General features: G+C 39.4%; 1 protein-coding gene across 4 annotated transcripts in view; it reads right to left on the reverse strand.

Annotated features, from left to right (window-relative positions):
- The window catches only part of robo3 (roundabout, axon guidance receptor, homolog 3 (Drosophila)), a 158,805-nt gene that overhangs the window by 23,908 nt on the left and 114,077 nt on the right, over window positions 1-20,820 (reverse strand). For all 4 annotated transcript variants that reach the window (XM_063485606.1, XM_063485607.1, XM_063485605.1 and 1 more), the window contains exons 7-9: window positions 12,980-13,104; window positions 10,380-10,551; window positions 5,261-5,466 (exon numbers count right to left, since the gene is read on the reverse strand). In XM_063485606.1, the coding sequence (XP_063341676.1) occupies window positions 5,261-5,466; window positions 10,380-10,551; window positions 12,980-13,104 (503 nt within the window). The remainder of the gene's footprint in view (window positions 1-5,260; window positions 5,467-10,379; window positions 10,552-12,979; window positions 13,105-20,820) is intronic.

Here is a 20,820-nt window from a genome sequence, read left to right on the forward strand (position 1 = left end):
GGGGGCCCCCAGATGGTAGCATTTGATCGGTGGATAGGGACTCGGCACAGAGGGTGGGTGGGGTAAATACAGTGGCTTGCAAAAGTATTCGGCCCCCTTGAACTTTTCCACATTTTGTCACATTACAGCCACAAACATGAATCAATTTTATTGGAATTCCACGTGAAAGACCAATACACAGTGGTGTACACGTGAGAAGTGGAACGAAAATCAGACATGATTCCAAACATTTTTTACAAATAAATAACTGCAAAGTGGGGTGTGCGTAATTATTCAGCCCCCTGAGTCAATACTTTGTAGAGCCACCTTTTTCTGCAATTACAGCTGCCAGTCTTTTAGGGTATGTCTCTACCAGCTTTGCACATCTAGAGACTGAAATTCTTGCCCATTCTTCTTTGCAAAACAGCTCCAGCTCAGTCAGATTAGATGGACAGCGTTTGTGAACAGCAGTTTTCAGATCTTGCCACAGATTCTCGATTGGATTTAGATCTGGACTTTGACTGGGCCATTCGAACACATGGATATGTTTTGTTTTAAACCATTCCATTGTTGCCCTGGCTTTATGTTTAGGGTCGTTGTCCTGCTGGAAGGTGAACCTCCGCCCCAGTCTCAAGTCTTTTGCAGACTCCAAGAGGTTTTCTTCCAAGATTGCCCTGTATTTGGCTCCATCCATCTTCCCATCAACTCTGACCAGCTTCCCTGTCCCTGCTGAAGAGAAGCACCCCCAGAGCATGATGCTGCCACCACCATATTTGACAGTGGGGATGGTGTGTTCAGAGTGATGTGCAGTGTTAGTTTCCACCACACATAGCGTTTTGCATTTTGGCCAAAAAGTTCCATTTTGGTCTCATCTGACCAGAGCACCTTCTTCCACATGTTTGCTGTGTCCCGCACATGGCTTGTGGCAAACTGCAAACGGGACTTCTTATGGTTTTCTGTTAACAATGGCTTTCTTCTTGCCACTCTTCCATAAAGGCCAACTTTGTGCAGTGCACGACTAATAGTTGTCCTATGGACAGATTCCCCCACCTGAGCTGTAGATCTCTGCAGCTTGTCCAGAGTCACCATGGGCCTCTTGGCTGCATTTCTGATCAGCGCTCTCCTTGTTCGGCCTGTGAGTTTAGGTGGACGGCCTTGTCTTGGTAGGTTTACAGTTGTGCCATACTCCTTCCATTTCTGAATGATCGCTTGAACAGTGCTTCGTGGGATGTTCAAGGCTTGGAAAATCTTTTTGTAGCCTAAGCCTGCTTTAAATTTCTCAATAACTTTATCCCTGACCTGTCTGGTGTCTAAATCCAATCGAGAATCTGTGGCAAGATCTGAAAACTGCTGTTCACAAACGCTGTCCATCTAATCTGACTGAGCTGGAGCTGTTTTGCAAAGAAGAATGGGCAAGGATTTCAGTCTCTAGATGTGCAAAGCTGGTAGAGACATACCCTAAAAGACCGGCAGCTGTAATTGCAGCAAAAGGTGGTTCTACAAAGTATTGACTCAGGGGGCTGAATAATTACGCACACCCCACTTTGCAGTTATTTATTTGTAAAAAATGTTTGGAATCATGTCTGATTTTCGTTCCACTTCTCACGTGTACACCACTTTGTATTGGTCTTTCACGTGGAATTCCAATAAAATTGATTCATGTTTGTGGCTGTAATGTGACAAAATGTGGAAAAGTTCAAGGGGGCCGAATACTTTTGCAAGCCACTGTAGCTGGGACACCTGACTATTAATCAAGGCCGGCAGCTTTGGGCAAGCGCGCAAAACACATTTCTAAAAAATGTATGAGGCAAGAGGAGAGCAGAAGGGAGGAGCGCCAATCCTAAAGAAGGCACATGTCAATGTTTATTTTTTATGCTTTAAATAGCACATATTTGATCTTTGGGATATTTTTGTAATACAATTTGCAGAAATAATCTGCCAGTCCTACAGAGCAATGTGAACATTGGTGCCTTTTTCATTTACCCTCCACCTGCACCCCATCCCAAAAGCACCAGCATGAACATCCTGCACATCAGCAGCCAGAAGGGTGATAATGATGTCAGAGCCTATTTTTGGGTGTGTGCAGAAGGAAAATCTGATTATCAACTATAACGCGTGTATGCCGGGATTTAAAGTCAACATAGGAACTTGATTTCCTGCTTTAATCTGATTACTCCCAGAAATCTGTTTAGCTGTGTCCATGTAGTCCTTCTCACACTCCCCAGACTTGTTGGCCTTCACCTGTTTCCCTTCCTTATTTACCTAACATTAGTAGCCCCTATAACGTACCCCACGGCCTTAGCTACGATTTAGCAGTGCCATACACACACATACACGTCCCGTCTGGCCAGGGAGTCTTGGCACCAAAGTGACGGAGAACGATAGAGTGTGTCTGGCAGAGATCCCAGGATAATGGCATCTCCTCATTGCCAGGGTACAAGGAACAAACAGACCATCTGTCCTACTACCAGGGGCACAGATGAAATTGACTTATTTATACTGAGTTAAATGTCTGATTTCATTGTTTGTCCATTTTGAAGGTTATGCTTTTTTTTGGTATTTAACATGTTTAGACTTTAGAGCTAATTCATAGAAGAGCTTGCTTAAAATGAGCATTATGAGACTTTTAAACTACCCCAGGTTTAACAATTGTCAGTGTAGATGGCAAAAAAAACAAATCAATCACTGAAAAAGCATTGTAAACATTTCCCTTTACTTATTTTAATATATATTATTAAGAAAAAGAAAATCTGTTTCTTAGCAACTTCTTTTCATTGCTTTGACACGTTGTCCATAGCCAATCCTTGTATAATAAAAAATATCACCAACAACAAAGCAGTTTAGTCCCATTATCTAAAACATCTTGATGCATGCTCAATCATCCAGGTAAGTAAATCCCCAAAGTTTGATTCTCTTCATCTGGACGTAGCGTTTTCAGTGGGAGAAACGTTTTCTCACTCATCCAGGTGACTTCTATGGTCATGAGAATTTGCATATTAATGATGAAGGAACTGACCTCCCAGCCCATTGTTCCTTCAGTGGGTTAGTTTCAGTCATTATGCAAATGTACTGTTTATAAGGTTGGGGAAACCTGCAGTCAGCTGAGACTGCAGGTCACTTGGATGAGTGACGAAACGTTTCTCCCACTGAAAACGCTACGTCCAGATGAAGAGAATCAAACTTTGGGGATTATCTAAAAGACTTTATTTGAATTGAATCTCTTATAATCCTATGCCATGGGTCAAATGGATGTTTAACCACAGTGTGTGTCGCTTGGTTAGCCTACATGAGAAGACTTATAGCTGAGTCCCCTGAGATATATAGTGGCAGGTGCTGCAGCACCCAGAGCTGATATGTCCCCTGTTCTGTTTTTCATCATCATCATCAGTAACAGGTTCCTTTCAAAACAACTGCATTTCATTTATGGGACATTTAATGGAACTGGACTATGTTGATAAAATGTGTGGACATTTGTGGCAATGAATGAAATATCTTTATAGCTGATGGATTATCAATGTAGCATTGAAACTATGATGTAACAAATAGCATTACTTCCTGTCACAATGGCATCTTTTAAACACATTATTAGGCAGCATGTGAATAGAACAGAATGAAAAGTTATTGGGTTTTTCTGAGACACTGAGAGGGAGTATGGCTCAAAGCATGTCAAAAACTCGTGTCGGTGGTTCCAGTGTGGGTGTGGGTGGGCACCTACTGAATCCCATCTCATGACGTATGTGACCTGAATGATCTGCTACTAAAATCTTAGTGTCCAATACAAAATGTGTTTTTTTAAAATCCAAACTTCAATGTCAAAATAATTATTTTGTCTTTGTATTTGTTGCCGAAATGTCAAGATATCTACTTAGATATCTTAAGATTACTTAACGATTACTGGGTTAAACATTTACCCAGCCCTTTAGTTCGTTACCAAAGACCTATAAAACATATTATATATCAGATCTACATCCTGTTTAGTGACAGCTAGGTTAAATATTCACATGCTGTCATGCTAACATAATCAAAATGAAACAACTGTCTTTTCAATGCACTTTATCGACTCTACAGGTAAATTCTCTACAAATTAATATTATAAGATGACAAGCCTGTGTACTAAATGATAGGATGTTAGTTCAAAGCAGGAGAGCTGCTTGGACGACTGTATTTTGGGATTTTTTCTACCGTCATTACAGCTTAAACCACTTGCCTGTACAGCAACACAGACGATGGATTTCGACATGACTCTGGGTCTTGATTCCTTGTGTTAGTGATGGACTCCACGAAAAAATGTATGACATCACTGACAAGGCATCTTCTTAAGTGCATGGAACAACATTTCAAAATGAATAATTTTTATGTGTAATTCTGTGATCTTGTTCCCGCAGTCTTAGGCCATAAATACCATTGGTTTTGATGTTCCAGATCAAAATGAATTGAAGTCTGATGAGAACTTCAACATGCTGTCTGACAGCTTCAAATGAGTTCCAAAGGCTGAGCACTTCCAAGATGGTGCTCTCAGCTGTCAAGACATTGCCTTTTATTCCACCATGACACGAATGCATCTTAAAATGTACTTTAGGCCTCTGAGTCTCAGCTATTTCTGCTTCTATCCTCTCCCTCACCCTTGTTTCTCAGTTTCTAGCCCTCTCTTTTATTCATCCAGTCCTCACTTGTACTGATGCATTGAGGATTTAATTACAAGTCTCAGCGATCGTTAATCATTGAGAACCCACAATCAATTAATGCGCACGCCTCCTCGAGTCTCTTCGAGGCTGCGGTGACCTCAGGTGCTGCTTCGTACCCAGGAGGGAATTCTGGGCAGAATAGATTTCATTAGCATGGAGTAAGACAGCGCTAACGACCGCTAATGGCCTCACACGCTCATTGTCATGTTGATCACACCTCAATGTTCCCCACCTCTCCTCCGCTCATGAAAACTCATCGTCTGAGTCAACCGTATAATTGTCCTCTGTTTAAATGCTTCATACTTTCCTGGAATTAAAGCTGTTGTTTTATCTCTTGGATTAGGTTTATCTTCTGTAAACTACATCATGTTTGATGTGCTAATACTGATACATGCAGACAGTGGATACATTTTAATGAGTGTGGTGGGATTAGAGGGACTATAAAATACACACTGCTGAATGTCATCATAGAAAAGCCGTGAGTTTAAAAAGCAAAAGGCTTCGTTAACATGGGATTGGAAAAAAATTAAATGCACTATATTTGCATTGTTATTAAACAGCAAATGAATGTAAGAGTATAAGTCTTATTCCAGTACCTGGAGGTTGGTGATCTGAAAAGTTCCATTTTCCATCAAGCTGATTCGACCATCATTTCCCAGGATCCTTTGGCCATCTTTTTCCCATTGTATGCTGGGCATGGGGTTGCCCATGATGTGACAGTGTAACTGAGCCATGGATCCAGGAGCTAATGTGTGATTGGCTGGTCCTTGGCGGATGATGGGAGGGACCCGGTCTGAAGGTGCTGTAGGAACATAGAACATTCACATGAGGATGGGATTTGAACCAAAGGTGATTACTTCACTGTACTGAAGCGTTTGCACCACTACACTTTATCTAGCATAAATGCAAATGATCAAAAGCCTAGAAAGTATTCGAAGGGACGCAAACCTCTAAATCATTTTATATGTAATGACACCTAAGATTTTGCTCCCTGGGTAAAATGCTCAATTTAACAGAAGAAAAAGTATTTTTATAGGTCTGTAAAATTAATTTTTTAAAAGTTAAACACTTGATTTCAAATTGCGGGCACAGTTGCTTGACTGACAGGTGAAAGCTTACAAAGCCAGCTAGAACTTAACCTCTTGACCATGTTTGTGGTATTGGTGCCTTCAATTTCACAATTTCCCCTGGTTTTTCTGTGTGATACTTAATATAACCAATAATTAGCTGGTATTTCATCAGGCCAACAGTCTATCAATCCAGTTTATTAATTTATTAACCTAGCTTCACTTCTTGCACCAAAAAACACAATATTATAGCAGCATCAAGTTGAAACTTCAGAAAACAAACTTCACAAACTGTCCCACTGCCTACCATCACGAAAGTAGCAGAAAGTTTATTGTCATTATTCAAAGGATCTTTGTGATCTATCATTGTCTGTCTCTGTGTTCTGCAGAAAGTAGAAATCTACAGATAGTCATGTCTAAGACAATGAGACGGACATATAAGTTTGTTTCAGTGTTCAATAAAACTACTATAATTACTGGTGTTGCAAGCTCTTTATACTTTTACGTGTAGAGGATCTGTGAAAGAACAATCTTTTGACGGATCCTTTCAAAAAGTAAAAATTACTATTCTCAGATGTCCACATAATTTTGATGCATTGCCAGACTCGTCCAACAACACACCAAATCAACAAACAACAAATATTACAGGGATTCCAAACAGTATCATTATTTACTTGTCAAGAGGTTACTATTAGTAAATGTTGAGTTTTGGGTCTAGAGTCTTTGTTAGATTTGTGGCAATTCGACAAGAAAAAGTTTCCAGAACCACATACAGTACTGCAATTTAGTAGTAAACTAAGGCAAATCCACACTTTTCATTGGCTTCATCATCATCACCATTGACACAAGAGATTGGTATAAATCTTCTAAGCAGCAAGACAAACAAACACAACTATTGAAATTTCCAAAGATGCCATTACATTAAAAATAAAAATTAGATCTAATTTTGCTTTAGATAGCTTAAAATTTTTTCCTAAAAATTTTGCAAGTAATCTGATGTGACATTATATGGGGTTTTTCATCAGAAAGAATCAGAAAGACTTTATTTATCCCCAAGAGGCAATTAAGGCACTGTGACAATGGTGAAGCAGTTGTTTGCACTATCACCTGACAACATGAGAGTTCCTGGTTTTAGCCTGGCTGGGGGATTTCTATTCAGAGTCTGTGTGTTCCGATCCTGGGTCATTTGACCCAGCTCTTTGAGTTTTATTCTATTTTGATGTTTATGGTTTATGTTTAAGTTCATCAGCTTATCTAAGTTCATTTCTATTTTGCCCGACGTTGCCCTGCCATTCTTCATTGTTTATTAGATTCCCCTTGTGTCTTCACCCCTGTGTTTAAGTCTCCCTCGCCCTTCATGTGTTTCATGTCTGCGTGTCCTATGTTGTCAAGCTCATAATGGCATGTCTGCATCTCATTATGTTTCCTGTTTTATTCTGAAGAGGGCTGGTGTTCCATGTTCATTGTGTCTGGTTTCACTTCCCCTGTAGTGTCATTATATTTATTCTAATCAGCTGCTTCCCCATGTGTTTCCACTTCCCCTGATCACCTCCTGTGTGCATTTAATCTGTGTGTTTTCATTCATTCCTTGTCTGTTGAGTTCATGTCATGTTTCCATGCCTCCATGTTTCCTGGTTTTCATCATGTTCAAGGTTTTACGTTCTTGGTCTCTTGTGTTTAGCATTTAGTTTCTCACAGTTTAGCTCGAATTAGTTTTGCCTTAGTGTTAATCTGCCTTTTGTTTTGTACCTTTTTCCCAGCCACAAATAAACGGATCGCCCTTTGTTAAATTATAGATTTGCTCCAAATGTCTACATTTGGGTCCTCCTCCTCTCTCCACACAGTCTGCCAGTGCAAACTGTGACACACTATGCCAACATGATTTCTCTGATCTGATAACCTGATAAGCTTTTTGAAAATAGAAAAAGTTTGGAATAGTGAATATGCAGGACATTGTCACAGGCTAACACAGAATTATGGTTCTCAATAATGGACAATACATTTTGTCTCTTATTTGATATGAAATCTTTCCAAATAAATGTAACATCAAATATTGTCATTTAAAGGTGACCTTCGACCAGAAGAAAATGCCTCATCAACAGGGTTTGTCTTTGTTTATATTACAGTGCCAGCTGTGGGTGATATTTCCCTCTAAGTGAGGTCTACTTTGGTTTCTGAAAGCAGTTATACATGAAACCAAAGTCACAGAGAAAAACACACTAAAGTCAAGCGTGTGCAATCTCGGGGTTACAGATGTTCATACTGACCCATGAAACCACATTTTCTCTCATGTGGAATGTAAAGTATCACTATAAGAGAACATTTACTGCCAAAGGCTCTCTGGTTACCTTTCTCTGCTGCTGCTCCACTTCAACATGCAAATCAATGGCACAGATTTGTCTCAGGCAGGAATGTGTGGCTAGAGTGACCTCCTGTCAGTCATGGACCGCTGCATTGCACCGAGTAGTGGCTGAATGAATTTTTATATTGGATTTTAAATGTCTTTAGGTAACCATGCAACGTAAGATATTTTCAATAACTTTAAACCAGTTAAAGTATAGATATTAATTAAAGAATATTTAATTGCATAATTTATCTGTTAAATATTTCATGAGTCGGTTTGTTAAAGACAAAATACTGACAAGCATGTACTTTATATCTCCATCTCATCCAGCAATGAAAGCTAAAAAGTCATTAGATTAGGTTAGATTAGATTATTAGACTCCTATCAAATCTCCCTCATCTACAAGGCCACTTTTGGGCATGTGGATGTGTGGCTATGCATGCAGGCAAATTGATTCTCACACCCTTTTGACTCTTTGAAATGAAGATGCGTGTGCTGAACAGCTTCACTGATCCATTGTCTCAAAATGAGAGATAACAGAAGGAATGTTTTATCGTCAAAGGTGTGGTGAAGGGGAAGAAGCTTACAGGAAGAGGAGATAAAAATGAGCTCACATTTTTATAAATAGTTTGAGTTAAATTTTCCATTGATTTGAGGGTTTGTTTTGGACTGTGTTATTTTTAAGTCCTCCTTGCCTGTGTGGTTTGTAATGATTATCATCATAATTATATCAGGCTGAGCGTTTCCTTCTTTCACTTCCAGTTGAGTATTTATGGAATTTATTATTAATGTTTAGGTTCTTGTATCTCTTTAGAATTTTTGTTTATCAGATTTGGATCTTAGTATTTGGAGCCTTTAGTTCTTGTTAAATTTTAGTTTGACAAGTTGACAACTGTGCTTGCAGAATTTAATTTTCATTTCCGTTTGTGTTCCTGTGCTTCCCCACTACTATTGTTATCCAGACTACACTCATGTTATGTTTTCCCCAGCTGCGTCCACTCCCCCTGACTGGCCCCAGTGTGCGTATAAATAGTCCTGTCTCATTTTGCATAATCTCTCTCATGTTTTCTCAGTTATTCTTGGGGCGTCTGGACTTGTTTGGTTTCCTTTGTGAATTTTGTCCTTGGCATCTGACCTTAACAAAAATATATATATATAAATATTCAGTCAGCCTTGAGAGTTTGCATGTGGGTCTGTCACCTGCAAATTATCACACTGCCTCATTACATCTGTGTTGCAGCCATAGACGGTGATCTCAGAGAAAGTCATAGTCATATATGGGTGTGCTCCACAGCTGCACGGCTGTAGGCTCAAGCTCAAATGTAAACAGAATGGCACACGTGTTGCCAACTAGCAACTGAGTTATGATCAGTTTAGATAAGCCAAGTAAATTCCTGCACACTTATAAATAGAAGTGGAACAAGTTGAACACAAACCCACAACATGATACTCCAAAATAGAACCTTACTATTTACCACTGGCCCACAGTCACGTTGTATACCCTCATTTGTATTCTGAGCCGTCAAAAGCTCTGATATCATCAGCTAACTGAAGCTAAACTGAAAATGTGAACACACCCAACACAGGAGTCTAGATGGAGCTGAACAAAATCCCTGTTTACTGCCACACTGGAAAGGATGCAGCGAGGAGAGCATATGTTGCAGCAAGGTTATTTGCATAGAACTATCATCATATGTCCCTTTTGATTACATCAGATAGGGCTCCTGCTGTTTGTTTATTTGGGAAAAAAGGATGTTTAATTTAAGATGGATGACAGCTTTTTCGTACTTCTACTGGTGCACATGTGGGGCATGGTCGTGAAGAATGATTAATCAAATCGGAATCTGAAAACAATGTAACAAGACAACGTCAAATATGACACATTATTAACTTCAGCACTTTTTTTTTCTCAGAGTTCTTAAAGTATTGGGTTAAACTGGATGCACAAGTGTCAGTGATATGTGCACAGTTACCATATGTCAGTTTCTGCTGGTCTTTTGTTCAGTAGTGTCCTCTCACAGCTACATTTTCTTGGAAAGCATATAGGTTTTGTAATTATATTACTTTGTAGGACAGTGATTGTTATGATGTCAAGATGTCATTTTAACTGAATTTAGATCTTGAGTATATGTATAAATGCCTGAAGCCAAGAAAAACACTGATTTTGAACAGAAAATGGAGACTGAATCAATATGAAAGGAATGAGTTTTTCTCCATATATAATGTAGCTGTCGTTTTAATGTTATCACCATTAAGTATAATTTGTTTATATTGTGAGCTATGATCTCATATTTCTATACTCACCGCTTTCTACCTCGAGCAGGGCTTTGGTCAGGATGCTTCCAGCCACGCTGATGGCCTGGCAGATGTAATAGCCAGAGTCTTCAACTTGGACATCATTGATGGTCAGCTCACCACTCAGTGACACTGTGAATCGTCCTGACTGTGATGGCTCCTGGACAGGGAACAGCAAGATCTGGAGAAGAAAACGACCACAGGAGTCGTTTTATTATTTTACGTGGGCTGAAACAGGGCCAACATTAAAATGGCAAGTTGTGAAACTATCAAGCAACCATTCAACAATTTTATGCGAAGTGTCTTAAAGACACAATTTAAATAGGATCTTTTCCAAGTTGCCTGTTTTGCATGGACACAAAACTGCTTCATCTCATGCATTATGTGCCATTTTTATGATTCATATGTCAGTGTTAACTAGCTTAACATACGAAGAGTTCTCTGAAAATACTCGAGTACAAGGACTGGACTGAAAATGAGTTAAGGACAAGCTGAGAAGTTTGAAAGGTATTCAGAGCCTTGTGCTGGAGCCTTAGGGTGAGAGGCAGGGTTTACCCTGGACAGGTCTAACCCAGTCTGTTGCAGGGATAACATATAGAAACAGACAACCATTTGCACTCACATTCATACCCTCATTTACACCTATGGGCAATTTAGAGTTTCCAATTAACCTTTCCTCACTAAATGCATGTCTTTGGACTGTGGGAGGAAGCCAGAGTGCCCGTAGAGAACCCATGCAAACACAGGGAGAATATGCAAGAAAGACCCTGGCCTGCTGGTGAACTCAAGACTTTCTTGCTGTGAGACAACAGTGCTAACCACCATGCTGCTATTTCTGTTTTTTCTAATTTTTTTAATTCTGCTTTTTTTCTACTCAGGCAGGTGAAAAGTCAAGCTCTGCACATTAGCCGATGACTCAAAAATATGATATAGGGCATAAAAAAATCAGAATTCATCTTCTTGTGCAGTAAGGTTGGATGCACACATTTTGAGCTGCTGCCGACAAACAGGGTGGAAAGGGGGAAAAGCTCCCATGCTCCCCATTTCTCATGAAAATGCAACAAAACGTCAAGAAAGGTCCGGAGGTCTCCGAACCAAGCCATACTACCAAATAATGAATTTGATAAGTATCAAATATCAAATATGAGATACAATATAATAAGTGCTTTTGTTGTCATGTTTGATTAGATTTGGGTGCCAAAAGTACTTCATTAGGTTTAGAAAAAGATTATCCCTAGAGTTAAAATGCATTCTTTTACAAAAAGGACATCTTCCTGTGATCACAGGGTATCTTTCTCAGGTGATCAGTTACAAAAAAATATATATATGCATTGCAATACAAGGTAACCCATGCTGTGACAGCATATAATGACTTAAGAGTGAGAACAGGTTGATTCACAATGAGCCTTAGACACTTAGCATGTGTTATTGTGCAATAATAAATGACAAACACCTCCCTTCATTTCTACTTTTCTTTGTCATATATCACTGTGTAAACCCAGTAAAATCTCAGCATTTCACTGAATGCAGGGCCAAAATTTCGAACAAGCTACCCACATTCTTCTTCTCTTCCTTCTCCTCGTCTTCCATGCTTTCTCTTCTTTATCTCTCTCCTCCACACTCGTTCTCCCTCTCCTACACATTCTCCAGCCTACCCTGCCACCCCCTGTTTCCCTAATCTGTACCTGGAAGCCAAGCTACAGGCACCCACGCACCCACGTCTCATCAGGCCTTTCAGTGCATTCCAACAGGCTGCAATGCTTATCACAGGGTGACTCTCCCACAAACACATACACGTCTCAACACATCTGAAGACGTGCAGGTCTTTGGTAAATAATACACTGTGTGGATGATGGGAAAGTGTGTGTGTGAGAGAGAGAGAGAGAGAGAGAGAGAGAGAGAGAGAGAGAGAGAGAGAGAGATAGACATTCTTGCAGTAAACTACAGCACACAGCAAAGGATGATAAAAGCAGAGACCATGACAAGGAAGGGAAATGTTGGCTCTCTTCAAAGCACATGTAGCAAAGTGGCATGCAAACAAAGTCGGTAATTAAAATCCTATAAAGGCTCATTTTTTAATCTCGTCAGGTGTTCTTTTAAATTTAGAAAATGTAAAAGTTGCATAAAGTTATATTAGGATTTACTTTAAATTTGGTAAAATAAATATACGAAAAAGTAATGTATCTATAGCACATTACAATATGAGAGTTTACTGTTTCCCCCCTTTACCAGAGCCCTGCTTGTGATGATGCAATTCACCTGTAGGTTTGTCTTTATTTTATGCTAATGTTATTGTGCAGCTACATTTTCAGATAGCTTAAAATCAACATTTTTTGAAAGAAAAAGGTTTAAAAAATGCACATAATACTGTTAGCACCAAATCCCTTGGAGTTAAAAATGTAAAAGTAGAGGTCTGCATGTACTTGGTAATTAAAGGCTTTGTGATGTTTGGGGGCCAGTACTGGTACTGAAATGTGGAAAACACCTGATGTTTTGACTTTACATAAACTGTACATAAACAAGCCTATTAAATCTTTATAATAAAGCTATAAAACTCATTAGAGTATGTTTCATAACTACTGTAAACAAAATCATGGAGCTTTTCCCACCTGGCTGCCTTCTTTTTGCCAGAAGACGGCTGGCGGAGGGTTTCCTTTGGTGCCACAGAGGAAGGTTACGGTACGACCTGGAGTTGTGATCTGGTCCCGCGGTCGAACCACAATCTGAGGAGGCACTGCAATACATAATTCAGAAAAAAAAATGTTGAAATCCAGTCATTATGTGCCATTATTTTATCAATATGTGACTGAAGTACAGACATTGAAAAAATGAATTCATAACATTAATTCACAAAAGTTATTCTAATTCAAGACATTTAACAAAAGTTTTGCATGAACTACTTAAGAATTACAACAACTTTTACACACAGCCCCCCATTTTCATAAACATAAATTTAAATGTAAATACACCTTTTCAGTACATGGATGAAAAATGCCTGCAGCCAATGCATACCTGAAGCCTAGAACCCACTGACTTCACCAAATCTTGTGTTTCCTGTCTTGAGCCTTGAGTGGCCTTTACTGTAGCCACCTGCTTGTTGCTTGTTTGTGGGTCTTTCTCCATTCGGTTTTGTATTTAATAATGCAAAAGGATGCTCTGTTGGGTTGATATCAGGCGACTGATTTGGCCGTTGAAGAACATCCCATTTCTTTTGAGAAACTCAATTAGCACTATACACTTCAAAATTCATTGCATGCATTTCTATCAACAGTCAAATCATCAATAAACACTAACGCCTGATTCCATGACAGCTTTCAAACAGTCAAGGCACAAGAGAATAAAACATTTTAGAGACAGTGACAGTAAACAAAGACAGTAGAGAAATGAGATTAAACCTACCATGTCATTTCTCTAGGGGTCTGAGAATCAAAGCAATACTAAAAGATGCAGTTTGATGCAATCATGAAATATGGTGGGCTCATGGGAAGCTTTACCACCACTGAAAATCTACCTGACGTGACTCAGGCAGAAATCATGGTTCTGGCTGAGATAATGCATTAAAGTTTTTTGTTACATTAAAACATTTATTTTCAAATGAATTAATTTTAATCCAAAGAAACAGCTGGACACATTAGCCACATTAGCTCACGTAATATTAACTAAACCTTTGATGCATCAGCTAAACATAGCTACTGTAGCTAACATCATCTGGCAAACACGGTTAACTGGTAGGGCAGCCCTGCTATGTGTGATCAAACAAATCATACTAAACATAACTTCATAACTTTATGCTTGTGTTGAGCATCAACTCAATGTTATAAGAATACCATACGCACTGCCTTAATGGTTAGGACTTTATGTAATTGACAGGCGATTAAATGCAATGCATAGTAACACAGAATAAAATGTCGTATTTTTCTTGGATTCATCCAGTGGCATTAGGTGACTAATTTTTGCCAAATTGAAACGTGCCCTTTTTGTGCTGCCTCTTTTAGTTCCTTTATATATGCTAACAGTACCGCCATACTTGTCAATGCTCTTATCACATCTTGTTTAGATTAACTCTCTTCTCTATGGTTTACCTCATAAATCTCTCCATAAACTGCAGTTAGTTCAAAATACAGCTGCTCGTATTATATCCAGAATGAGATCTACTGAACATATAACACCATTGGCTTCTAATTCACCTCCGTGTCAATTTCAATATCCTGTTTCTTACTTTCCACGCGCTTCATAACCTCGCTCCTCCATATTTATCTGATCTTCTCCATATGTACTCACCCCCTCATACCCTCCGCTCTTCTTCAGCTTCCCTTTTGTCTGCTCCAACTGCTCGCCTGACTACCATAAGACTCAGAGCCTTTAGTTGTTCTGCCCCGAGGCCTTGGATGCACTTCCACCAGAGCTCCGGACTACAAACTCTCTCTCTACTTTTGAACTGTGTCTTAAAACTCATCTATTTAGAATTGCATACCCTTCATCATGACTCCACCTTACTCTGTTTTACCTTGTTTAGCTTTTATACTTTCATACTTGTTTTCATTTTTTGTTTACCTTGTGTTTTTATTTTGTTGTACCTCGAGGGTCTTTAAAGGCACCTATAAATAAAATGTATTATTTTTATTATTATTATTAAAGAATTATAAAATATTATTACTTCTGGAGTTAAATAAATATTTACTATTTTACTATATAGTTACTATAAGCTGTGGTTCCCCACCACTGTTATATGAATTAATATTACTGCTGCAGATGTTTAAGGCTAAGCCCATTTTAAATACTTTCTGTTGTTTAATCTCCAATAGTGGATGATATTCTATAAAATCATGCCTGTAGTGTGACTGTCCTGCGGTGACCACATGTTTTCTGGACTCAGAAAAACAGGACTAATAAAACTGATTTTAAAAAACGTATTAAATATACATAATAAATCAAATCAGAGCTCTAATAAAAATGTTTGACCGTTATATTAAAAATATACATGAAAAATGAAGGTGGCTATTAGCAAAACCACTGGTTAAACTTTGTAAATTCATTCAACCAGACATGTTAGCCAGACATGCTAATTTGAACAACTGAAAAAGAGAACATTTGTCTTGTTTTTATACATTTTTATGTGAAAGCCCATATATTTATCGATTTAATGACATTCTGTCTTCATCTGCAGGGCTGATATATTGGCCAATATTAGTTATTTCCTGATATATCAATATCTGCACTTATAACAGACAATAAATGAAAACTATCCACCCACTCTCATTCTCCATTTCAATATATCTATTACATTTATCAGATACAAAAAGGAAAACAGAATGTGACTTTAATGAGAGAATCTGCAGGTTTTCAGTCGAATACCTAGCTGTGTCTACGAAGAGCGAGCCATAACAGACCTTGATTGATGATTATTGCCTAATCTAGAGGGCTTGACTGTTTATCCCACACTATAGCAAACAGCCCATCAAAAAGGTCAGCCCAGACCCCACAGGAGCCTGAATCCAGGTTTGTGGGTCAGCATTCTGATTCCGAGCATCAGACATCTTTGAACACAGATGGAGGGCAAGGAGGATAAGGGACTGCAAATAAATGGTAAGCTGTCTCGCTTTCTCATTGCTGTACCATGCCACTGTGTGCGCGGGCGTTCATCCACAAAGACACACATCTTTGATTTCTATTGATTCTGTAGCAAAATGACAGTCCTTCCTCCACAGAGTGGGGTGTGAATGCATAATGATGCACCGGGCCTAATTGATTTCTCATCTTCCCACCTGATCTCCTGCTTCACTTTAATTCTGACTCTCTATTAGCTTTGAGAGAAACACAAAGAAGGAGAAAGATGGGGAGGAGGAGAGCCTATGGAACGGAGAAGAAAGTAACAGTAAAAAACACTTAACAGTCACAGTGAAAGACAGAATAAATAACTAATGTCCTTCTACTGTTTCTCCATGAAAGGAAAAAATCCAGAATAAAGAAACTCCTAATCCTCTAAATATACCCTCCTTAGAATATTGAAGTAAACATAAAATAACGTCTTTTCCTCAAATTTTCTTCCACTGACTGATGTTCTGGGGGAGGAAAAAGCTTTGTTTGGTTACATTGCTGGGACTCACAAACGCTGCTTTTTTAAGTCAGCTCCTGTGTTCAAACACAGCCCAACATATACTTTGAGAAATGCTTCCAGACATTAATTATCTCAGATGAGGAGAAAGCAGCAGAAACAAAAATAAATAGCAGCAGAGTGTGAAGAGCTGAAACATTCCCAATCTCTCCCACTGACCCGCCTGCTCCCCCTAATCACTTGCCTCAGATGTGCATGTGCAAGCTTAATTTCATGCCTTGTATACAACTTATGCACTTTTAAAACTGCTTCCACCACGGGCCCCTCCGCACAGCAGGAGGACATCCGTGTGTCAACTGCGGGATAAATTACAGCTAATGGGGGGTCTTGGCTGAGCTAGTCTGGGTCATGTCCTGGGATCAAACTTCCAGCCCTTTGCTAACCCTAAAGGTTAATGCCCAAACATACACCCCTGGTTTTTGTCAGCAAGTGATATGGGACCATCTGCCTCCACTCTCCAGTTACCTCAAGGACAGGCCTCCTGTCACAGCTGATGCAAGGCCTGAAATATTAAAGAAACACTGTGTAATGCTCACTTCTTATGTAATTCATATCCATGCTTGTGCACATACACGTAATGAAAATACATAGAAAAATATGCTGGTGCACTTCTCAGCAGGGTATTTAACAAAAGCATGTCAACACCTGAACGTTTTCTCCTCACACCTGACACAACGCCATAACTTTGACCCAAATACACTGACAGCTAGGAATATTTGAGCTATTAAAATGCTGTTTTTGGCCCACTACACAGCCGTGTCTAGAGAATAACAGTGTTTGATTTAAGGAGGCAAGCCGGCACATTGCCTGAAGCTGTAATAAATAATTAGCAATAATGGGTGCACCCGGCATGACACTGAGCATTAGATTTAGGGCAGGGAGATACATTAGCATCCTCAAATGGGATTGAAATGGGAGTATGGCTTGTAACAGAGCAGCTGAAATATAGATGAAAAACATGAGGGAACAATGCCTGCATGTCACTCTTATAATAATTTAACTTTCAGAGATGCAGGGGTTTTTTTGGTAAGTTAATTTTTGCTGTGCCTTAAACTGACTCGACTTCTAAAATACCACAGTATGTTCATTTACTAATTTTATGAAACACAGCACACATTAAGCACCGCATACTGCTAACTGTTGTTGACGGTGTCTGGGAGGTACATTGGGAAATTTCTAAATACAGAATGCAACACTTGAGATAGGAACTCAAAGGATCTTGCAGACTTCTTTTGTATGCTCCGTATACTGCCAGAACTGTAGAACAGATAACAAAGCTAATATGCCAAGAGGAAAGTAAAAATAGACATCAGGCTGTAGCTTAGCTTTCCACAGCTTTTATGAAAGGAAATGCAACACTCAAGGAGGAAAGTCTAGTCTACATGTAAATTGCTTGGTGTCATTGAATGTTTGTGGATGGTTGTAAATGTTCTCTTACAGATCAGAAATAATGTTTAAATTTGAGGTATTTGACTTGTTTTAACTTTATTCTTTAAGTTGAGTTTAATGAAGGTTCACATGGGAACCCTGGAGGTCTAGAAAATTTAGCAAATTTCTTATAAGTTTGCCAAATCTTCCCAAAACAATAAGATGATGCCATAAGATAAAGGCATGTAATTGGACAGAGCGGACATTATAAAAGTTTCCTGCAAGTGATCAGCATATGTGCTGATTAGGGGTGCAACAATACTCGTATCGATATTGAACCGTTCGATACAGTGCTTTCGGTTCGGTAGGCATATGTATCGAACAATACAAAATTTTTATCTTATTTTATCAACTTTTCTTCTGACGATGCTGTCTGTGTTGAGAGCTCAGTGGATCTGCGTTCGACTACTCCGCCTAGGCTGCACTGTCGAGCGCAGATCCACTGAGCGCAGCGCAAGCTAGCCAGACAGAAGTTAAGCCCGTTGCAACATGGCAAACTGAACCTCCCCCACCCTCATTCAGATCTGGCGTTTGGAACTATTTTGGTTTTTATGTGAAGTATGACCCTGAAGGTAAGCGCGTCATGGACAAAAGTAAAACAGTATGTGGGATGTGCCACGCAATGCTCAATTACATTGGTGGGAACTAGTGCGTTAGCGCAGTTAGCTTGTTAACGTGTTGTCGCCGTCCAGCCCCACGCACAGGGCGATCCGTGGTAGCTCGTTAACGGAGATTTGCCGTGTTGTGGCGTTAACGTCATTTCAACGAGATTAACGCTGACAGCACTAGTGGGAACACAACGAATATGGCTGCACATTTACTCCGACATCATCCTAGTGCAAAGACAAGTGGAAGCAGACAAAAACAATAAGCACGCATGCTACAAACTTTACCCGAGTCATTTAGACAGCCGTTAGCACATGATTCTCCTTATGGGGACCTGATATGTTTAATATGCTGCTGAGAATATACCCCAGAAGAAGTGTATAGTATAGCTTTTATTTTGGAAAGAGCCATTTCTCTGTAATAAACTCACTTTTTCCAAAGATGAGTGATTTCTCGATCAGATAGATTAATTTTTTTATTACTTTGTTGTTTCAGCAACATTAAATTTAAAAACTGTACTTTTGAGTTAAAATATATATTTATAATTTTAATAAATGACAAATTAAAAAGGCATGAACATTTTTTTGTATCGAAAAAATATCGAACCGTGACACCAAAGTATCGAACCGAACCGAACCGTGAATTTTGTGTATCGTTGCACCCCTAGTGCTGATGTCCTCCAAACCCACAGAGCTCCTCCAATAGTCAAACGTGCTCAGATTTGTAGCTTTTTATTCAATTCAGTTTTATTTGTACAGCTCCAAACCACAGCAACAGTCGCCTCAAGGCACTTTATATTGTAAGGTAGACCCTACAACAATACATACAGAGAAAAACCCAACAATCACATGACCCCCTATGAGCAAGCACTTTGGTGACAGTGGGAAGGAAAAACTCCCTTTTAACAGAAGAAACCTCCGGTAGAACCAGGCTCAGGGAGGGGCGGCCATCTGCCGCGACCGGAGTAAAAATATTAATGAAAAATTTCCAAAAGGTATAGTCACCACTTCCTTGAATTTCATGATATGGAGGAACTATAAATACAGATATTACTGGACTGATAATCTATTTGGATCTATTCCTTTAGTGGGAATATACAGAATCAGTCCTTCTGCCATCCCTGATAAAATAACTTTCAATCAGAAAGGTTTTTCCACACAACTTGATTCTACTTGTGGTGTTGGTTGCACTGCTAATATTTCAGATTTCAAGTACTGTGTGACAAACAATAGATTTGGTAGATGGTAGTCCTTGTTCACTTCCCAGCCTGCAGCACAACAAGAAGTACGATCAAGAAAGGGTCCAAAACAATAAAAAAAAAAAAACTTAAAATGCTTTTAAAAAGCAGGAAATGAAGATCATCTACACTGTGGATAAAGTGATTCTATCTATTCATCAGTGATGGAAACTGTCGAACTTCATTCAGTCAGCACTGAATTAGAAAGATTTGAAAATGGTCAGTGTCTTTCATGCAGCTTTCTAATGTTTAGAAACAACAGCCCCGCCCCCACGGCCAGACAGTATTGAAAGTATCGAAACAGCAAGATGGTGAAAGAGTGTGGAGATCAGTATGGTGAATGAGCAGGTAGCAAGTGTGATTTTGATGCAGGAAAAAGCCTTTTTTCAGTCGAGGTAGTAAAAATCATCAGTGGAATATCCTCATGAACAAGATGAAGCAAACCAGCGTCAGCCTCAGCTGTTCCCCACACACTGCGCTCCCACTCACAGTGTGTGTTCCACCGCTGTCACATGAATACAGGACGTTGCTCAATCACGTAGCAAAGCTAAACAAAGTGCTTACAACGAAAACATCTCACCTCCCCTGCTGCCCCCCACCCATGCTTGACATATGATTTTCAGCAACACGCTGAAGATATCCACACTTGTATCAACACAATCATACACACACCCCTCGCTCCCTAGGGGCGTAGATGTGACATGCAGCTGTCAGAGTCCCGTGGTGATGCAGCTCTGCGTCTGCTAGAGTAAACACACTCCAGTGCTGTTGCCGCTGCTGCTTCACCTTTTACGAAACATCACACCCCCTCTTAAGTACACAGACTTCATTCCTGAGACTGTTTCCATTCTGAAATGATGATTGAGGAGGTGATTATTTCCAGGGCATAATTTATTATAGCTGGACTATATCTCATTTGTGCTTATATTCAGTGTGAAGTTTGTGCCTAGAATTGTATCCCATTTGTCCAATATCAATATATAAATTGGAAGGCTGGTAAAGTTTTAAATAGGCCAAGAATAAGCTATGGAAGCAGCCCTGCAGGCAGTCCTTACATAGTAAAT

This window comes from Pelmatolapia mariae, linkage group LG10_11 (assembly GCF_036321145.2).
Source record: "Pelmatolapia mariae isolate MD_Pm_ZW linkage group LG10_11, Pm_UMD_F_2, whole genome shotgun sequence".
Taxonomy (NCBI): domain Eukaryota; kingdom Metazoa; phylum Chordata; class Actinopteri; order Cichliformes; family Cichlidae; genus Pelmatolapia; species Pelmatolapia mariae.